This window comes from Salvelinus alpinus, chromosome 3 (assembly GCF_045679555.1).
Source record: "Salvelinus alpinus chromosome 3, SLU_Salpinus.1, whole genome shotgun sequence".
NCBI classification, from domain to species: Eukaryota; Metazoa; Chordata; class Actinopteri; order Salmoniformes; family Salmonidae; genus Salvelinus; species Salvelinus alpinus.
The window spans coordinates 103704137-103727102 of record NC_092088.1 but is presented as its reverse complement, the minus strand read 5'-3'; the positions used below and the strand labels follow the sequence as shown (position 1 = coordinate 103727102).

The window sequence follows — 22966 nt, the reverse complement described above, 5'->3', positions numbered from 1 at the left end:
ATGCCACTCCAACATTGCTCATCTTAATTACATTAATTTAACTTTTAGATGTGTGTCTTGTTGTGAATTGTTAGATATTACTGCACTGTTTGACTAGAAACACAAGCATTTCGCTACACCCGCAATAACATCTGTTAAATATGTGTCTGACCAATAACATCTGTTAAATACCTGTATGTGACCAATAACATCTGTTAAATATGTGTCTGACCAATAACATCTGTTAAATATGTGTCTGACCAATAACATCTGTTAAATATGTGTCTGTGACCAATAACATCTGTTAAATATGTGTATGTGACCAATAACATCTGTTAAATATGTGTATGTGACCAATAACATCTGTTAAATATGTGTATGTGACCAATAACATCTGTTAAATATGTGTCTGACCAATAACATCTGTTAAATATGTGTATGGACCAATAACATCTGTTAAATATGTGTATGTGACCAATAACATCTGTTAAATATGTGTATGTGACCAATAACATCTGTTAAATATGTGTCTGTGACCAATAACATCTGTTAAATATGTGTCTGACCAATAACATTTGATTTGAAAAACTTTGTCGAAGGAGTGCCTTTGAGACGGCGTGCACATGCGAGAGGACCCCTTAGACCCGATGACGTGTTTATACGCATGAGTTTAGCTAGCCAACATCGCCATGACATCGCAGACAAGTATGAACGGGGATTTCTGTTGGAGAATCAGTTTTAGCCTGTCTTTGATACTGTACTGTATTTTGTATTACTCTGAACATGCCATTGGTTTGGTTGTACCTCCAGCACCAGAGGTGGCAGCACTGGGCCATAAACTAGTATACTTACCGAAACAAAAACACCATCGAAGTACCGGATTATGACGTGGACTTGTTATGGTCAGGAAGAGGACTTTCCTCAACAAATAATAGTTGAATAATGTAGCAAAGGTGACAAATCGTTCCGTCGATGGATCTAAATGAAGATAGTGTTAATTTGCGATGTGCACCCGGAATATGCTTGTGTGTTCTCTGCGGTTTACCTGCAGCGGGGAAGTCGACGCTCGCACAGGCGGTCAACTCTCACACTGTACAACGAGGATGGAGGTCCACTGTCATTTCTTACGACGACCTGATTCCCGGTGACGCTTTCGATGTGAAAGAAGTCGAGGATGAGGAGGATATGCCGCGATCGCAGACGGTACTTTTACACGTCTGAGTCCTGTTTATATCAATGTAGACTACTGAGAACTGTCAATGTTCAACTACCCACCTGGGATGTGTTGTGCCGAAATTCAATCAAATCTGCATTATTGAATTAAACTGCCTGTAAAGCTACCGCAATGAGACAACATTTTACCAGAGGAATCAAAAGGGAGTTAATTTCCATATAAATGCGCCATAGGTTTGATTGATATGATCTACTATTTGAAATGGCCAACAGATTTTGTCTGAATTTATTCCTCATGTCACTGTGCCAACCCCATGTCTTTCAGCAAACTAAATGGAAGTTGCACAGACAAGCCGTGCTACAGTGTGTTGAACGGTTCCTACAGAGTCCTACAGAGCTGGGACAGCTACCACCAAGCATCGACCAGATCAACAGTGATGCCTGGAGTCGTCTCCTTCACGCCGCTCAGGTCTGCGGGACATCGGTGGACTCTTCTCGGGTTTACCCGTCACCTTTAGATCGACCAGCTCCGCCACTCGTCATTCTGCTGGACGACAACTTCTACTATCCAAGCATGAGATATGAGGTGTATCAACTGGCCAGGAAACGTATGTTAAATCTGAAACCCCGTCGTAGAGAGTTATTGCGCCGTCTGAAACCCCGTCGTAGAGAGTTATTGCACCGTCTGAAACCCCGTCGTAGAGAGTTATTGCACCGTCTGAAACCCCGTCGTAGAGAGTTATTGCGCCGTCTGAAACACCGTCGTAGAGAGTTATTGCACCGTCTGAAACCCCGTCGTAGAGAGTTATTACACCGTCTGAAACCCCGTCGTGGAGAGTTATTACGCCGTCTGAAACCCCGTCGTGGAGAGTTATTGCACCGTCTGAAACACCGTCGTAGAGAGTTATTGCACCGTCTGAAACCCCGTCGTAGAGAGTTATTGCACCGTCTGAAACCCCGTCGTAGAGAGTTATTGCACCGTCTGAAACCCCGTCGTAGAGAGTTATTGAACCGTCTGAAACCCCGTCGTGGAGAGTTATCGCACCGTCTGAAACCCCGTCGTAGAGAGTTATTGCGCCGTCTGAAACACCGTCGTAGAGAGTTATTGCACTGTCTGAAACCCCGTCGTAGAGAGTTATTGCACCGTCTGAAACTCCGTCGTAGAGAGTTATTGCGCCGTCTGAAACCCCGTCGTAGAGAGTTATTGAACCGTCTGAAACCCCGTCGTGGAGAGTTATCGCACCGTCTGAAACCCTGTCGTAGAGAGTTATTGCACCGTCTGAAACCCCGTCGTAGAGAGTTATTGCACCGTCTGAAACCCCGTCGTAGAGAGTTATTACACCGTCTGAAACCCCGTCGTAGAGAGTTATTGCACCGTCTGAAACCCCGTCGTAGAGAGTTATTGCACCGTCTGAAACCCCGTCGTAGAGAGTTATTGCGCCGTCTGAAACCCCGTCGTAGAGAGTTATTGCACCGTCTGAAACCCCGTCGTAGAGAGTTATTGCGCCGTCTGAAACCCCGTCGTAGAGAGTTATTGCGCCGTCTGAAACCCCGTCGTAGAGAGTTATTGCGCCGTCTGAAACCCCGTCGTAGAGAGTTATTGCACCGTCTGAAACGCTGTGAAACGTCTTGATAATATTTTATTTAAAGCTGGTGTACAAAACTGAAAGTACAATATGCAAAAATAAGCATGGGAAGCATAGAAATTGCACATCTAGAACAGATCTACCGCTTTCTAAGACTCGCTTTCAATGAAAATGACAGATCTGTAAGTCACATTTCTATGTGCATTTGGTCTGGTCGCCCAAAAAACGTACATATTGGAGCTTTAAAACGTGAACCAAACAAAACCCAATGATTTCAAAGCTAAACAAACCATACACCTCTTTGCCCAAGGACTACTTTTAAATATGTCCACAGAAAACAAACACACATTTACAGGAACAACTGTGCAGATAAAGTTTGTTAACAGAATAAAACTGAGGGAGATTTCACCATAATTCTGTTACCAAACTTTTGCATCTGCACAGTTTTTCCAGTAAATGTTTATTTATTTATTTATTATGTAAATTGTTCAAACAAGTAGTCATTGTCCATAGAATTGTATGTATGGTTTGTTAAACTTTGAAATCAATGTTTTTTTTGTTTAGCATAGTGTTAAATCGGAGTCTCAGCGTAATTCCGTTACCATGGAATTGCCTCGTATCTCCTCCTAACCAGTTGACGTTATGTAGTCATTTTAATGATGTTATGTAGTCATTAGTAAATCATAGATATTGTTTGGCCCTACATTGACCATTTTTCTCTATGAAAAAACAGACTCTGTGGGATTCTGTCAGGTGTACGTCCACTGTCCCGTGGAGTCGTGTGTCAGGAGAAACCAGCTGAGGCCCCGGCCCTTACCCAGTGACGTCATAGTAGAGATGGCCAGGCGCATGGAGCCTCCAAACCCTCAGAGAAACACGTGGGAGAAGAACAGTGTCACTCTGGACAGCGAACACCACTTCACCATAGAATACATGTGAGTCCAGGGAACACCACTTCACCATAGAATACATGTGAGTCCAGGGAACACCACTTCACCATAGAATACATGTGAGTCCAGGGAACACCACTTCACCATAGAATACATGTGAGTCCAGGGAACACCACTTCACCATAGAATACATGTGAGTCCAGGGAACACCACTTCACCATAGAATACATGTGAGTCCAGGGAACACCACTTCACCATAGAATACATGTGAGTCCAGGGAAGACCACTTCACCATAGAATACATGTGAGTCCAGGGAAGAGTCCCCTTACACAAACAATCAGACAGGAAATGTGATGTTAACGTAATCAAGTGTTACTATATCAAATGTATTTATAAAGCCCTTCTTACATCAGCTGATATCTCAAAGTGCTGTACAGAAACCCAGCCTAAAACCCCAAACAGCAAGCAATGCAGGTGTAGAAGCACGGTGGCTAGGAAAAACTCCCTGGAAAGGCCAGAACCTAGGAAGAAACGTAGAGAGGAACCAGGCTATGAGGGGTGGCCAGTCCTCTTCTGGTTGTTCCGATGTACATTAACCTTGTGTTTCACCGTCTCCTTCAGCCAAAGGTTGGTGAAGGTGATCTCTACTGCGTTGGAGAACCCGTTGAGTCCAGTCCAGGACAACGCTGAGCAAAAGGTATGTTCTGTTAGTTCATGGATCCCACTGCCACCTCCATAGGACCTCTCTGTGAAACCCTGCTATATTCTAGTAGGAGGCAGAGCAGCTAGGACCTCTCTGTGAAACCCTGCTATATTCTAGTAGGAGGCAGAGCAGCTAGGACCTCTCTGTGAAACCCTGCTATATTCTAGTAGGAGGCAGAGCAGCTAGGACCTCTCTGTGAAACCCTCCTATATTCTAGTAGGAGGCAGAGCAGCTAGGACCTCTCTGTGAAACCCTGCTATATTCTAGTAGGAGGCAGAGCAGCTAGGACCTCTCTGTGAAACCCTGCTATATTCTAGTAGGAGGCAGAGCAGCTAGGACCTCTCTGTGAAACCCTCCTATATTCTAGTAGGAGGCAGAGCAGCTAGGACCTCTCTGTGAAACCCTCCTATATTCTAGTAGGAGGCAGAGCAGCTAGGACCTCTCTGTGAAACCCTCCTATATTCTAGTAGGAGGCAGAGCAGCTAGGACCTCTCTGTGAAACCCTCCTATATTCTAGTAGGAGGCAGAGCAGCTAGGACCTCTCTGTGAAACCCTCCTATATTCTAGTAGGAGGCAGAGCAGCTAGGACCTCTCTGTGAAACCCTCCTATATTCTAGTAGGAGGCAGAGCAGCTAGGACCTCTCTGTGAAACCCTCCTATATTCTAGTAGGAGGCAGAGCAGCTAGGACCTCTCTGTGAAACCCTGCTATATTCTAGTAGGAGGCAGAGCAGCTAGGACCTCTCTGTGAATTCCTCCTATATTCTAGTAGGAGGCAGAGCAGCTAGGACCTCTCTGTGAAACCCTCCTATATTCTAGTAGGAGGCAGAGCAGCTAGGACCTCTCTGTGAAACGCTCCTATATTCTAGTAGGAGGCAGAGCAGCTAGGACATCTCTGTGAAACCCTCCTATATTCTAGTAGGAGGCAGAGCAGCTAGGACCTCTCTGTGAAACCCTCCTATATTCTAGTAGGAGGCAGAGCAGCTAGGACCTCTCTGTGAAACCCTCCTATATTCTAGTAGGAGGCAGAGCAGCTAGGACCTCTCTGTGAAACCTTCCTATATTCTAGTAGGAGGCAGAGCAGCTAGGACATCTCTGTGAAACCCTGCTGTATTCTAGTAGGAGGCAGAGCAGCTAGGACCTCTCTGTGAAACCCTCCTATATTCTAGTAGGAGGCAGAGCAGCTTACAGTATGGCGATGAGCATTTTGACCATGTTAACGTGACCTCTGCTGTATTCTGTAGGAGGCTGACCCTCAGAGCTGTGGTGTATTCTATATTCTGTAGGAGGCTGACCGTCAGAGCTGTGTGTCCAGTGTGGTCCACCAGGCTGACCAGGCCTGCAGACGCCTGGTCTCACAGGCCATGCAGGGGGCCAGAGGTCAGTATTCATCCTTACTGTGATCCTTAAAGCCCACACACACACACACACACACACACACACACACACACACACTGATAGCGTTTGCCGGCTGAGAGTACTTAGCGACTCTGAACGGAACGCCAGACATCATTTGCAAGCGGAAAATGTTGTCAGCCACACGCCCACCGGCAGTCGGTCCCTAAAACCCGCCGTCGGCGAACAAAGGGCAGATGAACAGCAAATTTAAATTTTGGGTGTTTACACTCCCTTAAAAGTAGACTCAGTGAGATGACGTTGCCCGCACGAAAGAGGTGTTGAAGCACGAGACGACTAAACTTCTCTGTTTTGGAACCCGTACCAGCCACGTCGTAGCAGCGTGAAGCTCACTCGTAACACATGTCAGATACTCTTGACTGTGTGTGAGAGAGCATGGGAGTAAAGTCTTGCATCGCGCTCATCTCAAAATCTTGTTGCGACGTCATCTGGCTGAGTCTACCTTTTTTTAACATAATCAGGAGTTAATAGTGGCAAGGCATGTTTCACAGAGAGAATGAACGATTGTGTGTTTATATTGTCGGTTTCTTGCCTCACTACCTCCCCTACTTTATATCCTCACCTGTATATCACAACTCTTCATCCTCTATGTTCAGAGCATCAACTCTTCATCCTCTATGTTCAGAGCATCAACTCTTCATCCTCTATGTTCAGAGCATCAACTTCCCCCAGAGAGGATGAGGTCTCTGGCAGCCCACTTCAATCAATCCAAAACCAGATTTCTTCAAGACCTGCGGAAACAAGTCCTCCACGGCCTTCCCTCGACCCAGGGAGAGAGCATCGACGTGGAGCGGCTTGTGAACAGAGCCGTGGACGTCTTCAACAAAGAGAAACAGGAAATCGTTGAAAGATACCTGCCTCCTCATGACACAGAAAATGCAGGATAGATGAGAGCCATGATGTAACTTTCATTGATTCTATGTAAATAGTAATAAATATTGACATTAGTAATGAATTTTCTATATTTTTCTGACAACATGTCCAACCTGTTAGGTGCATATACTTAACAAGGTGGAACCTAACAGGGTGGAAATGTGGAGGCTAACTTAGCCGTAGCACTGTGAGTGATGTTAGGTGCATATACAGGGTGGAACCTAACAAGCTGGAACCTAACAGGGTGGAAATGTGGAGGCTAACTTAGCTGTAGCACTGTGACTGATCAAGATCCAGCTAGCATAATGGTGAACACTTGAAGATCATTTTTTTACTGTTCTGTTAAACATCATTTGAAATGATCATACGTTCATCTAATTTAGCCCAACAGCGTGGACATTTTAAGAGTGAGACCCTACTAACTAACATCATGAAACATTAAAATGTAGATCAAACAGAGTGTTGATACTTACTCTAGTTTTGCACTGTTATTGACACACTTTCTGATTGTGATGTCATTATGGGAAGGAGCGGTTTGACACTTCTTGATTGTGATGTCATTATGGGAAGGGGTGGTTTGACACTTCCTGATTGTGATGTCATTATGGGAAGGAGCGGTTTGACACTTCCTGATTGTGATGTCATTATGGGAAGGAGCGGTTTGACACTTCCTGATTGTGATGTCATTATGGGAAGGAGCGGTTTGACACTTCCTGATTTTGATGTCATTATGGGAAGGAGCGGTTTGACACTTCCTGATTGTGATGTCATTATGGGAAGGAGCGGTTTGACACTTCCTGATTGTGATGTCATTATGGGAAGGAGCGGTTTGACACTTCCTGATTGTGATGTCATTGTGGGAAGGAGCGGTTTGACACTTCCTGATTGTGATGTCATTGTGGGAAGGAGCGGTTTGACACTGATTGTGATGTCATTATGGGAAGGAGCGGTTTGACACTCTCTGATTGTGATGTCATTATGGGAAGGAGCGGTTTGACACTCTCTGATTGTGATGTCATTATGGGAAGGAGCGGTTTGACACTTCCTGATTGTGATGTCATTATGGGAAGGGGTGTTTTATTTTTATTTAAAGGAGTGTTATGCCAAACTACCAGGGTGGAAAGTGAAATCTGGGAGACACACAAAACATCTTAAATATAGTAACAACAAATACAATAATCATGAGAGAGAAAAAATATATTGATGACAGAGATTTTAAGTAGAACTATAAAATAATGAATAAATATTTGGAATATTTGATTATTTAATGGATTATATTTCTCATAGAAGTTGATGAATAGCACCTGGGGACTTGGGGGGGGGGAAACCCTCCTACATCCACTGAATTTTTTTGTTGTAAAAATGCAAATAAAATTCCCATTGAGATCGATATCTTTTGTGTTTTTATGGTAAAGGACACCTACCGTTTTATTTAAAGCCCTTTGGAATACACATTTTACAGTGAATAAGAGGTGTTATTTCCTGGGGACAGAAAAGGCACTGCATAACAGGAATGAATGACCCGGTCACTGCAGCCTAAAGTAAATTTAAATTAATTTGCCACAATTATATAATTACTCCTGTCTACACCGAAATAAATAACATCATTCAGAAATACTTGTCTTTGCCACAGAGGATCATTCGCTTCTTTTGAAGCTGTGGATTGTTTCAGATAACAAGCGTGTAGGTCTGTTATGTCTAGTTGGGAATCCCTCAGTTTGGGCAGCGCGGGTTATTGAGGTGTGTCTGCCTGTCAGTGAAAAGCATCGCATCTAAAACAGTAGTCACCAACCAGTCGAGTTGATATCCGAGGCATTCATAGCCGATCACCAAACATTTATGTAAAAAAAATATTTAAAAACTACGATAAAAGCCTTGCGTTCCAATTTTTGTTTAACTGTTGACGGTAGGTGCACTTGATTCAGCAGCACTGGCGCCGGGAAGGTAAAGTGTTCCCATTTTGAACCATTTCACGTGTCTGAAGTCAGATCTCCGCCTACCCTGCAGGCCCAGAGAGCAAATTAAATGCACCTGTAGGCCTACCGCTGGCCAATCAGATAGCTCAGATCACTGTGTCGCCACAGTTTCCTCGAGACAGACTGTAAAAAAAAATAAGCCTCGAGCGCACAGCAAAGTTGATACTGTGAGATTTCAAAACCTTTTAAAACCATGACTAGAGACTCAATTAATACAGCAAAGAGACGCTGTTTTTTTATTAGTAAGTTCGTGTTTATGTTGTGCTGCTACCGTTCTCTCCTAGTTATTCAGAATGCAGAATCTGCTCCGTTGTTGAGTAGTGCCGCATTGACACCAGGCGCAGCCAGAAGAGGACTGGCCACACCTCAGAGCCTGGCTCCTCTCTAGGTTTCTTCCTAGGTTTGATTAATATTAGAGTCTTCTTCTCTTAACCTGTATATTTTGAACCTAGGCATGGGTACACTCAAATGGCTGCTAAATCTACCCATTATTCCATAATTGCCTTGATTGGGGATGCCTGTTCTATTCATTATATTTCTATGGGTACACTTGCTATGGCTGACCTGGTATTGGGACTCAATCGTTTTTATGGTAATTTGTTCTATCGACTGATGCAGATGTAAAGTAGAATTGTGCATTGAAATTATGCTAATTTTATGTATTCTTTGTCAGGTTGGTTGATGGCAATGGCTGCTGGTCAACCCCAATGAGTCTGAAAGGGTTGCCAAGAAGATGTTTTGGAGCTCATGGCCAAATGGGGAACCACAACAGAGACACCAGCTCTACCTGACCACGTTGGAGATAACCTGGACCACGATGAGGTTAATGTTGACGTGCCTCAGGACCCATACTGGTGTGGTTTCAGATGTCCAAGACAGCCGCTGCAGAAAGCCCGGTAGTAGTGCACAGAAGTGTGTGGAAGTGGATAATCGAGGCGCTGATTTGATGCCAAATAAAGCAAATGCTCCTTATTCGCTCTCTTCTCCGTGAGAATGCCACCTTTGCTGTAGAAGGAGGTGAAAACCTGCAGATGCACCGTTTAGTTGTTTAACTCTGACACCAGCAGGCCTCTCAGAACCAACTCTGACACCAGGCCTCTCAGAACCAACTCTGACACCAGGTCTCTCAGAACCAACTCTGACACCAGGTCTCTCAGAACCAACTCTGACACCAGGCCTCTCAGAACCAACTCTGACACCAGGCCTCTCAGAACCAACTCTGACACCAGGCCTCTCAGAACCAACTCTGACACCAGGCCTCTCAGAACCAACTCTGACACCAGGCCTCTCAGAACCAACTCTGACACCAGGCCTCTCAGAACCAACATACGTCCAGCTATCATTCAGGTCCAGTATACACGGCTAGTCCACAGGAGTGAATTTGGCCCGAGAATACAGCTCTGAGACCATTCCTCCTGATTGATTCTACCCCATTGGTCTGAATAATCTGGGACAAATTTTTTTATTTCTGTCTATGAGGAACCCATCAGGATCATTTTAGTACAAAAAACAGTCACCGATATTGGAATCTATGTACCTTCCCAAAGGTCAGATGTGTTTATTACTGTAACAAATTACAATAACATAAAAAGGCCTTTTCAGGGTGTTAACATTTGACAAAAATTATACACTGAACAAGAATATAAAGGCAATATGTAAAGTGTTTGTCCCGTGTTTCATGAGCTGAAATAAAGACCCCCACCCCCAAAGAAATCATTAAAAAACAAAAAATCCCAGAAATGTTCCAGACGCACAAAAAATGTATTTCTCCCAAATTTGTTTACATCCCTGTTAGTGAGCTTTTCCCCTTTGCCAAGATTATCCATCCACCTGACGGATTTGGCATTAGAGAATTTGGCAGTACGTCCAACCGGCCCCACAACCCCAGACCACGTGTAACCACGCCAGCCCAGGACCTCCACATCCGGCTTCTTCACCTGCGGGATCGTCTGAGACCAGCCACCCGGACAGGTGATTGAACTGTGGGTTTGCACAACCATAGAAGTTTTTGCACAGACTGTTAGAAACCGTCTCAGGGAAGCTCATCTGCGTGCTCGTCGTCCTCACCAGGGTCTTGACCTGACTGCAGTTCGGCATCGTAATCGACTCCAGTGGGAAAATGCTCACCTTCGATGGCCACTGGCACGCTGGAGAAGTGTGCTCTTCACGGATGAATCCCGGTTTCAACTGTACCGGGCAGATGGCAGACCACGTGTAAGGAGTCACGTGGGCGAGCGGTTTCCTGATGTCATCGTTGTGAACAGAGTGCCCCATGGTGGCGGTGGGGTTATAGTATGGGCAGGCATGAACTACGGACAATGCGCACAATTGAATTTTATCGATGGCAGTGTGAAAGCCCAGAGAAACCGGGATGAGATCCTGAGGCCCGTTGTCGTGCCATTCATCCACCGCCATTCACCTCATGTTTCAGCATGATATTACACGGCCCCATGTCACAAGGATCTGAACACATTTCCTGGAAGCTGAAAATGTCCCAATTCTTCCATGGCCTGGATACTCACCAGACATGTCACTCAATTGAGCATGTTTGGGATGCTCTGGATCGACGTGTACAACAGCGTGTTCCAGTTCCTGCCAATATCCAGCAACTTCACACAGCCATTGAAGAGGAGTTGGACAACATTCCACAGGCCACAATCAACAGCCAGATCAACTCTATGTGAAGGAGATGTGTCGCGCTGCATCAGGCAAACGCTGGTCACACCAGATACTGACTGGTTTTCTGATCCACTCCCCTGTCGGTTAAGGTATCTGTATTCCCAGTCATCCATAGATTAGTTAGGGCCTAATGAATTTATTTAAATTGACTGATTTCCTTATATGAACTGTAACTCAGTAAATCTTTTAAAATGTTGCATTTTAAATTTATATTTTTGTTCAGTGTATATCAGAATCTACATATTTCTACCGTGTGGTATTTCATATGATAACATTACTTTCTCCAAAGTCCAAGATAGATAATTGATTGGGAGACAATCCTACACATCCTAGATCACTGCATAGAAAACATAACTCCAAGACAGGGGACCAATCAGACACTGCTACATCAATCTGGATGTCTATGTTTCCAGAAAACAAACAGGAAATCCTTTTTCACATACAATATGAAAAACAAACTCCAGGCTGTCACTTGATCTGTGCAAATCATTTCAATACTCAGGAAGGGGGTAGTGTTACGTTACTGTCTGTATGGACCACAATCGTTTCAATACTCAGGAAGGGGGTAGTGTTACGTTACTGTCTGTATGGACCACAATCGTTTCAATACTCAGGAAGGGGGTAGTGTTACGTTACTGTCTGTATGGACCACAATCATTTCCAACACTGCTACAACTGTTATGTCATCCTTTTAAATACTTTTTAAAAAAAGGTTCAGAAGAATACTTTTGGCCTTTTGATCAAGTACGATTTATCCAAGTCCGAATGATTTGTCTCGAACGCAAATTGCATTTAAGCTACAGATCATTGTTAATTTAGGAGGTATTAGCTAAAGAGCACCAGTTATTATAGATCAGTAAGGCTGGCTGAAGGTAAGAAGGGACGTGATTGGCAGCAACAGAGAACACATGGAATCAATCTGAATGTGGAACAGAGAACACGTGGAATCAATCTGAATGTGGAACAGAGAACACATGGAATCAATCTGAATGTGGAACAGAGAACACGTGGAATCAATCTGAATGTGGAACAGAGAACACGTAGAATCAATCTGAATGTGGAACAGAGAACACGTGGAATCCTTCTGAATGTGGAACAGAGAACACGTGGAATCAATCAATGTGGAACAGAGAACACATGGAATCAATCTGAATGTGGAACAGAGAACACATGGAATCAATCTGAATGTGGAACAGAGAACACATGGAATCAATCTGAATGTGGAACAGAGAACACGTGGAATCAACCGGAATGTGGAACAGAGAACACATGGAATCAATCTGAATGTGGAACAGAGAACACATGGAATCAATCTGAATGTGGAACAGAGAACACGTGGAATCAACCGGAATGTGGAACAGAGAACACATGGAATCAATCTGAATGTGGAACAGAGAACACATGGAATCAATCTGAATGTGGAACAGAGAACACATGGAATCAATCTGAATGTGGAACAGAGAACACGTGGAATCAATCTGAATGTGGAACAGAGAACACATGGAATCAATCTGAATGTGTAACAGAGAACACGTGGAATCAATCTGAATGTGGAACAGAGAACACATGGAATCAATCTGAATGTGGAACAGAGAACACGTGGAATCAATCTGAATGTGGAACAGAGAACAGATGGAATCAATCTGAATGTGGAACAGAGAACACGTGGAATCAATCTGAATGTGGAACAGAGAACACATGGAATCAATCTGAATGTGGAACAGAGCAGAGTAAGATATAGAGTGAAATAATGTCTAAGCCGAAGCATCAATATGCACAGATCTCATTCACTTCAAGCCGTTGATATAATGTGAAGTTTTACACTCACAATAAAAGTGAGACACTACTATACACCATGTATAATAAAGCATGTCTGTTTGTCAATGTGGAGCGACCTATTTGGACCAATGGACATGTTCATGCCTTACCTCCTCACGCCATTTGCACACACTGTATATAGACTTTTTACACTGTGTTATTGACTGTATGTTTGTTTATTCCATGTGTAACTCTGTGTTTGTGTCGCACTGCTTTGCTTTATCTTGGCCAGGTCACAGTTGTAGATGAGAACTTGTTCTCAACTAGCTGGTTAAATAAAGGTGAAATACATACATAGAAAATAAGGCAAGGTCAATCCTGTTTAAACTCTAGCCACAGCAACCAGATACCTTGCTAATCGCTATGTAAACTATACGTTTTGTCACTCGCATGTAATATCACCAATATTTATGTAACTAATTCAGAGTCGGCTCTCGTGTGGCGCAGCGGTCTAAGGCACTGCATCTCAGTGCAAGAGGCGTCACAAACCCTGGTTCGAATCCAGGCTGTATCACATCCGGCCGTGATTGGGAGTCCCATAAGGAGGCGCACAATTGGCCCAGCGTCGTCAAGGTTTGGACGGGGGTAGGCCGTCATTGTAAATAAGAATTTGTTCTTAACTGATTTGCCTAGTTAAATAACATTTGACATTTATTTTTTAAATGATAAGAAGTGACTTCCTTTAAATTCTCAGACGGCATCGAGGAGGACACATGATAAATGTCTCCAACCTCCAGATTACTTTCCCATTTATAGAAGCATCAATTCCTCATTTCAAAGTAACACTCACTCTCCAAGTTATATCATTAATTAAAAAAAACGATACGATAAAATATCAATCAGAATCGCTCTGATCCCTGATTATCATAAACACGGAATAAAGTTAATGTGCTCTGTGAGACGCCAAACATCGTTCGAATTCATCTCGGTCGCTGCGGAAGTCAGTCACTGCGTGTGCTGCCCGCGAGCGAAGTGGCAGGCAAAGTCATACTTGTTCCTGCACTTACAACCGCAGATATTACACCGGAAGGGGTTCTCGTAGCCGTGGCAACCCATGTGAATGGTGTACATGATGTTGTCAGAGAAGTAGGTGTCGCAGTGCTGGCAGCTGTGTAGCATCTGTGGGTCTGGGTCTGGTGTGCTACCGGGCAGGGCAGGGGTACTGGGCTGGCTGTTACTAATGCTAACTGAGCTGGTACGTGTGTGTGCACTGTGCTCACTGCTAGGTTCTGGGTTCACTGGGCTGGGGCTGTAGTTCCTGCTGTGGCCTGCAGGGGGTTGGAGGTCCTCGGGGCTGGTTGGGGAGGAGGTTTGGTGGTGGTGGTGGTGGTAGTGGTGGTGGTGGGCACCACTTTGACTGGCGGACAAAGAGACTGACACTGCAATCGGTGCACCAGAGGCCTGCTGGATGAGGAACGGCTTGACGTCGTTACAGGACAGTCTGTCAGGAGACACGGGGGTCTGGTCCACTGGGGGGAGGTTGGACAACTGGCCTGCCAGCGTAGACAGCTGGTTCAGTGGATTGTTGTCCACCACCATGTCACTGTTGACATCCCTGCTGACACCACCTCTTCCTCCTCCAGTCCCATGGTCCTTCACATCGCTCTCGTACACCTCATGGTTCAGGTAGTCTGCTTTCCCCACCACCATGGAGGGAGGGCTGAGGTTGATGAGGAGGTGTCTGCTGTAGCCTCCCAGGCCCAGGGAGCTGCCGCTCTTCTTCTGTAGGACGTTCAGCATCTTCTTGTTGGAGAGGAAGGCGGACAGCTCCGCCCCCTTCACGGGTAAAAGCTTGTGGCGGCGCCGGCGGTGGTGGGACAGGTTGCTGCGGTCGCTGCAACGGAAAGAGCAGAGGTCACACTTGTAGGGCTTCTCTCCCGTGTGGGAGCGCATGTGGGCCTCAAGGTGGCGCTCGTAGGCAGAGGCGAAGGGGCACAGCTGGCAGCGGTGGGGCTTCTCTCCTGTTGGTCAACAAAGATGTTTAGGTTTATTTCAACATCTTGGCACATATCCAACATCCATTAAAATGTAAATGTCACACAATATAAATACAAGTAAAAAAAAAAGATAAGATCTTAACTATATGGACAGTGCAAGGGGCGGACTGGCCATCTGGCATGTTGGGCAAATGCCAGATGGGCTGGTCCATTTTACCTGTGTGAATCCTGATGTGCTCTATCAGGCGAGCGGTGCCTTTACTGGCGTAGCTGCAGTAGCTACACTTGAGCTTGCCGTCGAAGGTCCTCTGGAAGCCGTCCACCAGCAGCCCAGAGTTGTCGTCCAGAGAGACTTCCACTGATCCATTCTGATGATCACTCTCTGGGATAGCTGCTGCTACTGGGAGAGGAGACGACAAGACTTAGAATTAAATCGATACTTTACAGTCAATTTTTTCACCGGGAAATTGATACCTCTAAACAATACCCAACCTCACAGACACACAAAAAGCCGAATCACATCTAGAACTTATCTGGAAGCAGGATTTGTAAAATCACATTTTACATCGATCTATTTCCCGGTGAATTTTTTTAAATTCTGGCAGACAATCTGGTCAGAAACCATTTGTGGGGCAGTTCTGTTTTTGTCTGGTGCGTGAAAGATATGAGAGGATGACTTGAGATGCATTAGGGTCATCTTTGTTCAGTCAATATCTCCACAATATGGATCTAAACAGAAGAACCACTCATTGCTCCTCCAGAGGACCCCTTTTGGATGACGGCCAATCACCACAAAATAAAAATAAAAACAAAAACATTACAAAAAAATAGTTCAAACAGACTTATTAGGTTATTCCCCGTAGCGCTGGGCCCTGTTCCACTTGTTTAACTTCCCAAAGACAAATTAGGGATATGGCTTATTTTGGGGCGATTTAAAAATATACACATCATAAGTTAAAGTCAATGACTCTGATTATTTTATATAATAGTAGATAGATATTATATATATATATTATAATAGATAGTGTTCATAACATTCTCACCAGGTTGGAGGTGGTCGGACTCCATCTCCCCACCGACAGAGCCTGAGATCATGTTGACATGGTGTGTTTGCTGTGTCAGGTACTCTTGAAAGTCCTTTATGAAATCCAGAGGTTTTAGATCATCATCCATTTGGCAAGATGGGGTGTATTGTGATGACTTCTGATCACCCAAACCTGTAAGATAAGGCAATAATAATAATTGATGGTTAAACATAATGAATCACATTTATTTTTATTTCACCTTTTATTTAACCAGGTAGGCAAGTTGAGAACAAGTTCTCATTTACAACTGCGACCTGGCCAAGATAAAGCAAAGCAGTGCGACACAAACAACAACAAAGAGTTACACATGGAATAAACAAACATACAGTCAATAATACAATAGAAAAAGTCTATATACAGTGTGTGCAAATGAGGTAGGATAAGAGAGGTAAGGCAATAAATAGGCCATGGTGGCGAAGTAATTACAATATACCAATTAAACACTGGAATGGTAGATGTACAGAAGATGAATGTGCAAGTAGAGATACTGGGGTGCAAAGGAGCAAGATAAATAAATACAGTATGGGGATGAGGTAGATAGATGGGCTGTTTACAGATGGGCTGTGTACAGGTGCAGTGATCTGTGAGCTGCTCTGACAGCTGGTGCTTAAAGTTAGTGAGGGAGATATGAGTCTCCAGCTTCAGAGATTTTTTGCAGTTCGTTCCATGATAATCATATTGTTACAATACCACTGCATGTATGCCATAACCTATAGCCCGATATTGGACTAAATGAGCCTAATGTTACTCCTTAGTCCAAAGAATTTACATGTTCTGTTTAAGGGCGAATTGTCTCTGGAAGCCAAAACAGCCAAATACTCCCATCTAAACGTGAATCGATTGCGGTCCGGTTCTAAAGGTGAATCGACTGCGGTCCAGTTCTAAAGGTGAATCGATTGCGGTACGGTTCTTGAAACATAAATCGCTGTACTTTGATATCACAACCAAATAATTTCACAAATGCAAAATAAACATTTAATGTAGTGAACACTGTTTTAACCGTTGCAGCTGACAGTGTTTTTCAGTGAAAACAGTTTGTGGCATCTGTCTTCCGTTTACACACAGGTTAGATGCAGTAACGTGTAAATATGGGCGTGTGGGAATCTAACCCAATAAAGGCGTGTCAGTTTAACAACTTGTTTATTTTTTCGCCCGATATGAAAGATACGGTTATTATGCTTCCAAAACCGTACAGCAAGCTATGTGGTTATTAATGTTCACGCCGACCGTCGCGGCTCTTATTAATAATCAAACTCGCCCTACAGAAAACGCCTTCATCCAAAGACTCTTTCAATGTAATGGAACTGAGAGTCATGACCAAAGCCATAACCATGAACCATTATGTGGACAGTCAGTCACGACGATAATAATAAGTATGTTGCCACCAAAAACCATCTCATAACAGTGACAACATGACATGTAAGCAGTTGATACACAGCCCCTCACTTCACTACTACCGGCGTGGCTCGCTAACGTTAGCTTGTTTAACGTTAGTAATGTACGCTAGCCATTTTACTTACCAGCTGGTCGTCAATCACAGCACCGTTAAAATATATGCGGTAACTTACGCGTTCCCATCCGTTCTTATGTTAATTCTAAGACCGATGTCAAGGTGGACATTTCAAAACACTATCTAGACAATCAAAATGTGTGATGACAAGTTCATGTTAGCTGGTTGTGCTAAAAACAAAAGAGAGGGAGCTATGTGTTATAGTAGCTATGCAACACTAAAATGACTCCCATTTCAGAAGCACACAGCTGGCTGTCAGTGAAAGCTCCTAGCTGGAAATACAACAGCAGAAAAAGAGAAGGTGTTTGCCTAGAGGAACATGTTTATTTGATTTAAAGATGCCCTGCGTATATACAATTGAAGACATGAGTAAAAGCTGATACGTTCTGCCAAGTGAAGACGCGAACCTGTTCAATGGTCGCTGTTTCACCCGGTCAATAGAAAAGTGAACACACTCAGATGTAAACAAGAGAAAACATGGCTTCGCCCTTGATCAGGTGCTTCACAAAGGTGAGACGAATGTAATGCAAAAGCGGTTTCTTCGTTCACATTGTTGTTTTATGATATGTTGTCTTTGTGTAGTCATACTTAATTGGAAATACTAACTTAGCCAATGTTTTTTTGTAACTTTATATTACCCCATTGCATAACCTGCTATCACATAACGCGTTGGCTAGCTAGCTGCATGCTAATAAAAATGACATAGCTAGTTAGCTACTGCCTCCGTCAGTTACACCGCAAGTTACTCTTGAAGAAATGTCCTGCCTGTCACTGCTTTTATCTTGCCGTATAGCGTTATAGCCACCACTCTCTCATATTCACTCATGCTGGAGTATGGATATATTTGTGTTGCCTGACGACTCAAATGTAATTGTTCCACTGCTCTGTTGTCGCTAGCTACGTACACTATTTGCCCATTTTAGAAGCGCTCAGAAAGTGACTTTTGTTTTTTACCAGAGTGCCAAAACATTCAAGAGCTAAAGGTGCTCGAAGTTGACCTATTTTGCATTCCCCACCATACCACGAGACATCCGTGTCTTCATTACTGGAAACAAATCAACGGTTGAGTTTGATATCATAAAAGCTTACAAACAGGGTTGTCAAACTATTTGATAATTTCTTTAAAAAAAAATAGTTTTTTAAATAAAAAAAGGACATTTTGTTAACCGTTTAACGTCAATTATCTAAAACCGCACAAACTACGATGTGTTTTCTCTCCAAATTCCCATATATTGTAGCCCTACTTGTGCCCACCATCGGTTGAGACACAACATGCTCTTGAATACAGGGTGGGTGTCATTTCAATCATATAAATTATAGAATATACCTATCCCTTCAGACCACTGCAATTTAGCTGGTACACCATTGAAAATGTAATTGAAATAATTTCTTATAATTACTACCATAAATATGGCTGCCGGTCCACCCACTGTTGAATGGCAACTTAAATGGTGACGTCTATTCTAGTATTTCTATGTTGTCAATAGGTTTCCTATGGAGGGTTGACAGTGTCATTTAAAACAACAGATATTCCCATTGAAGTCAATGTTCTCTGATGTCTGGACCTCCAACTATATTGGCATCTGTTGTAGGCCTACTTGTGGTTGGTTGAGACGGCATTATCTTATGAAATCAAACTCAACTGTTTATTTTTTCCCAGTGATGAAGACATGGATGTCTCATGGTATGGTGGGGTATGCAGAATAGGTCACATTTCTCTTGGATGTTTTGGCACTCATGTCCAGAAAGTCCCTTTCTGAGCACTTCTACGATGGGCAAATATGTATGGAAGGTCTCGTTCAATTCAAACGGGGTGCTGTTAAAAAGTGATTGCGTTCAAATGGCCCCAACAAGAAGTTTGGGTAGCCAGGCCAGTCTTTTGGGGGATTTTTTAAACCTTTATTTAAGAACAAATTCTTATTTACAATGACGGCCTAGGAACAGTGGGTTAACTGCCTTGTTCAGGGGCAGAACGACAGATTTTTACCTTGTCAGCTCGGGGATTCGATCTTGCAACCTTTCGTTACAAGTCCAACGCTCTAACCACTAGACTACCTGCCGCCCCGGATTGAGTAGAGTGGCAACTTTTTGTGTAGACACTCAAGTTGTATCATGTCATCCATCAGTGAAAATGTAACTGTGTAATTTCAGGTTGGTAGGCAGGTGTCCCGACCATGGAGTGTGTGCCAGCATGGGCTGCGGAACAGATCCACCCAACCAGACGTGTCTGCAGAGCAGGCTGCTGCTCTGGGGGTCTCCTACCCTCCACTACAGACATACTCCGAGGAGGAGGGGATGATGAGGGATGCTGGTGAGTTGCAGCATGCAGGATATACACTAGGCAAAGCAACGAAGGATATGTACATACATACATACAGTACCAGTCAAAAGTTTGGACACACCTACTCATTCTAGGGTTTTTCTTTATTTTTACTATTTTCTATAATGTAGAATAATAGTGAAGACATCAAAACTATGAAATAACACATGTGGGATCATGTAGTAAGCAAGAAGGTGTTAAACAAATCAAAATATGTTATATTTTACATTCTTCAAAGTAGCCGACTTTTGCCTTGATGACAGCTTTGCACACTCATGGCATTCTCTCAACCAACTTCACGTTGAATGATTTTTCAACAGTCTTGAAGGAGTTCCCACATATGCTGTACAAATCATCCCAACCATCTCAATTGGGTTAAGTTCGGGTGATTGTGGAGGCCAGGTCATCTGATGCATCACTCCATCACTCTCGTTCTTGGTCAAATAGCGCTTACACAGCCTGGAGGTGTGATGGGTCATTGTCCTGTTGAAAAACGAATTATCGTCCCACTAAGCACAAACCAGGTGGGATGGCGTATCACTGCAGAATGCTGTGGTAGCCATGCTGGTGAAGACTGCCTTGAATTCTAATAAATCACAAGCAGTGTCACCAGCCAAGCACCATAACACCACCTCCTCCATGCTTCACGGTGGGAACCACACATGCGGAAATCATCCGTTCACCTACTCTGCGTCTCACAAAGACACCGCGGATGGAACCAAAAATCAAAAATTTGGACTAATCAGACCAAAAAACAGATTTCCACCAGTCTAATGTCCATTTCTCGTGTTTCTTGGCCCAAGTAAGTCTCTTCTTCTTATTGGTGTCCTTTAGTAGTGGTTTCTTTGCAGCAATTTGACCATGAACACAACTGATTGTCTCAAACGCATTAAGAAGGAAAGAAATTCCACGAATGAACTTTTAACAAGGCACACCTGTTAATTGAAATGCATTCCAGGTGACTACCTCCTCAAGCTGGTTGAGAGAATGCCAAGCGTGTGCAAAGCTGTCATCAAGGCAAAGGGTGGCTACTTTGAAGAATCTAAAATATATTTAGATTTGTTTAACACTTTTTTTGGTTACTACATGATTCCATATGTGTCATTTCATAGTTTTGATGTCTTCACTATTAGTCTACAATGTAGAAAATAGTAAAAATAAAGAAAAACCCTTGAATGAGTAAGTGTGTCCAAACTAAGATTTAATAAACGGACTGGATCATGCTATGGATTGGTCTGATTTGTCATGAATTTGGTTTTATGTAAGTTCAGTTAATCAAGTCACATTGCGTTTCGTTTTACCGTCCCACATTTGAACAGTGAACAAGTTTGCACAGGAGCGTCTTGCCCCGTTTGTGTCGAAGATGGACGAAAACTCTCATATGGATCCGGAAGTGATAAAGTCCCTCTTTGAACAGGGGGTATGTGTTTCTCTTCTTTACATCCTATGGTCATTAGGGGCATTTCCATGTAAAAGGACCCATTAGAACCAACTTGAAGTGGGGGTAAAATTTAAAGCTAAGTGCAGTTATCCTCTCAAGGTGAGGTCATTTTGACCCATACCTTTAAAAAAATAAAATAATAATAAACTATTGCTAGTTAAACAAAATGGCATTTTCTATTAGTAGAAAATAATATAATTGACTTTTCTTTTTTTAGCATAGTGTTTTTGAATTTATTTTCTACAGTCATTGTCGCTCATCTTTATCAAGGGTTTCAATCATTGCGGACCCCACTGTGTCTTAAGATATTTTAAATTCTCTCTTCATGAGGATAATGAATGTTTACAGAAATAACAAGTAGACCTACCAACTTACGTTAGTGTTTTTACTAATATACATTTTGTTTATGAATTATTAAGTGATTTAATACGTGTAATTCTGTTACCAAATCGGTAATTGAATTGAGTCTGTTTTGAGGGCAAAAGGAGGTGCAACTTAATATTAGGAATGTGTTCCTAATGTTTTGTACACTCAGTGTATATTTTGAGTTTTTGTAAAGCGTTCTCACATAAAAGAACTGAGGGAGATTTTACCGAAATTCTGTTACCAAAGTTTACATCGACTCAGTTCTTCCACTGAATGTATTTTTGTAAAATGTTCATTTGAAATTGTAAAAATTTGTCCTTGTGCATGGAGTTGGTTTGTTAAACTTTTTAAGTAAATGTTTTTTGCTTGGTAACATTTGGAAGTCCCAGCATAATTCCGTTACCGTGGAATAAACCTAATCTAACCTACCTCCGTCATGTTCATTAGACACCAAACAGAAGAAAATGGACTAAAACAGGGAGAGACTACCTGGACATAAGTCCTGAACATTATTACCCGGTTGTCAAAAAGAACACCGCCCTGTTGTCAAAAAGAACACCCCGCCCTGTTGTCAAAAAGAACACCCCGCCCTGTTGTCAAAAAGAACACCCCGCCCTGTTGTCAAAAAGAACACCCCGCCCTGTTGTCAAAAAGAACACCCCGCCCTGTTGTCAAAAAGAACACCCCGCCCTGTTGTCAAAAAGAACACCCCGCCCTGTTGTCAAAAAGAACACCCCGCCCTGTTGTCAAAAAGAACACCCCGCCCTGTTGTCAAAAAGAACACCCCGCCCCGTTGTCAAAAAGAACACCCCGCCCCGTTGTCAAAAAGAACACCCCGCCCCGTTGTCAAAAGGAACACACCGCCCTGTTGTCAAAAAGAACACCACCGCCCTGTTGTCAAAAAGAACACTTTAAAGTATGTCCTGAACACTACCCTGTTGTGTGTGTGTATATAGCTGTGTATTCCCCATTTTTAATTTGTCAGATGACTCATTGTCACTTCCCAGCTGATGGGCATAGAGATCGACCCCGAGTACGGAGGCACCGGATCCACGTTCTTCTCCTCCATCCTGGTCATTGAGGAGCTGGCCAAAGTGGACGCCTCCGTGGCCGTGCTGTGTGACATCCAGAACACCCTCATCAACACACTGTTCACCAAGCTGGGGACCGCAGCCCAGAAAGAACGGTATCTCAGCCGGCTGTCAACAGACATGG

General features: G+C 43.4%; 3 protein-coding genes across 7 annotated transcripts in view; 2 read left to right on the top strand and 1 right to left on the bottom strand.

Annotated features, from left to right (window-relative positions):
- The first annotated feature begins 716 nt into the window (after positions 1-716).
- LOC139571649 (L-seryl-tRNA(Sec) kinase) lies at positions 717-8009 on the top strand. 3 transcript variants are annotated; one of them, XM_071394708.1, is made up of 6 exons: positions 717-1182; positions 1478-1760; positions 3472-3673; positions 4251-4326; positions 5617-5710; positions 6343-8009. In XM_071394708.1, exons 1-6 carry the CDS (start codon positions 952-954, stop codon positions 6591-6593), a joined length of 1137 nt encoding a protein of 378 aa, XP_071250809.1. In that variant the 5' UTR covers positions 717-951; the 3' UTR covers positions 6594-8009. The 3 variants fall into 3 exon arrangements, with proteins under 3 accessions (XP_071250809.1, XP_071250812.1, XP_071250810.1); XM_071394711.1 differs by having other exon boundaries at positions 725-1182; positions 6372-8009; XM_071394709.1 differs by having other exon boundaries at positions 730-1182; positions 6401-8009.
- A 2108-nt stretch (positions 8010-10117) lies between these two features.
- LOC139571646 (zinc finger protein Pegasus-like) lies at positions 10118-17772 on the bottom strand. 2 transcript variants are annotated; one of them, XM_071394704.1, is made up of 4 exons: positions 17635-17772; positions 16073-16246; positions 15247-15429; positions 10118-15053 (listed from the first exon to the last, which is right to left on the bottom strand). In XM_071394704.1, exons 2-4 carry the CDS (start codon positions 16200-16202, stop codon positions 14038-14040), a joined length of 1329 nt encoding a protein of 442 aa, XP_071250805.1. In that variant the 5' UTR covers positions 16203-16246; positions 17635-17772; the 3' UTR covers positions 10118-14037. The 2 variants fall into 2 exon arrangements, with proteins under 2 accessions (XP_071250805.1, XP_071250806.1); XM_071394705.1 differs by having other exon boundaries at positions 15247-15426.
- A 224-nt stretch (positions 17773-17996) lies between these two features.
- Positions 17997-22966, top strand: part of acadsb (acyl-CoA dehydrogenase short/branched chain) — a gene marked incomplete in the record, with an annotated part of 33017 nt that continues 28047 nt past the window's right edge. For both annotated transcript variants that reach the window (XM_071394707.1, XM_071394706.1), the window contains 4 exon segments: positions 17997-18134; positions 19776-19935; positions 21264-21364; positions 22759-22966. In XM_071394707.1, coding sequence (XP_071250808.1) covers positions 18102-18134; positions 19776-19935; positions 21264-21364; positions 22759-22966 — 502 coding nt within the window.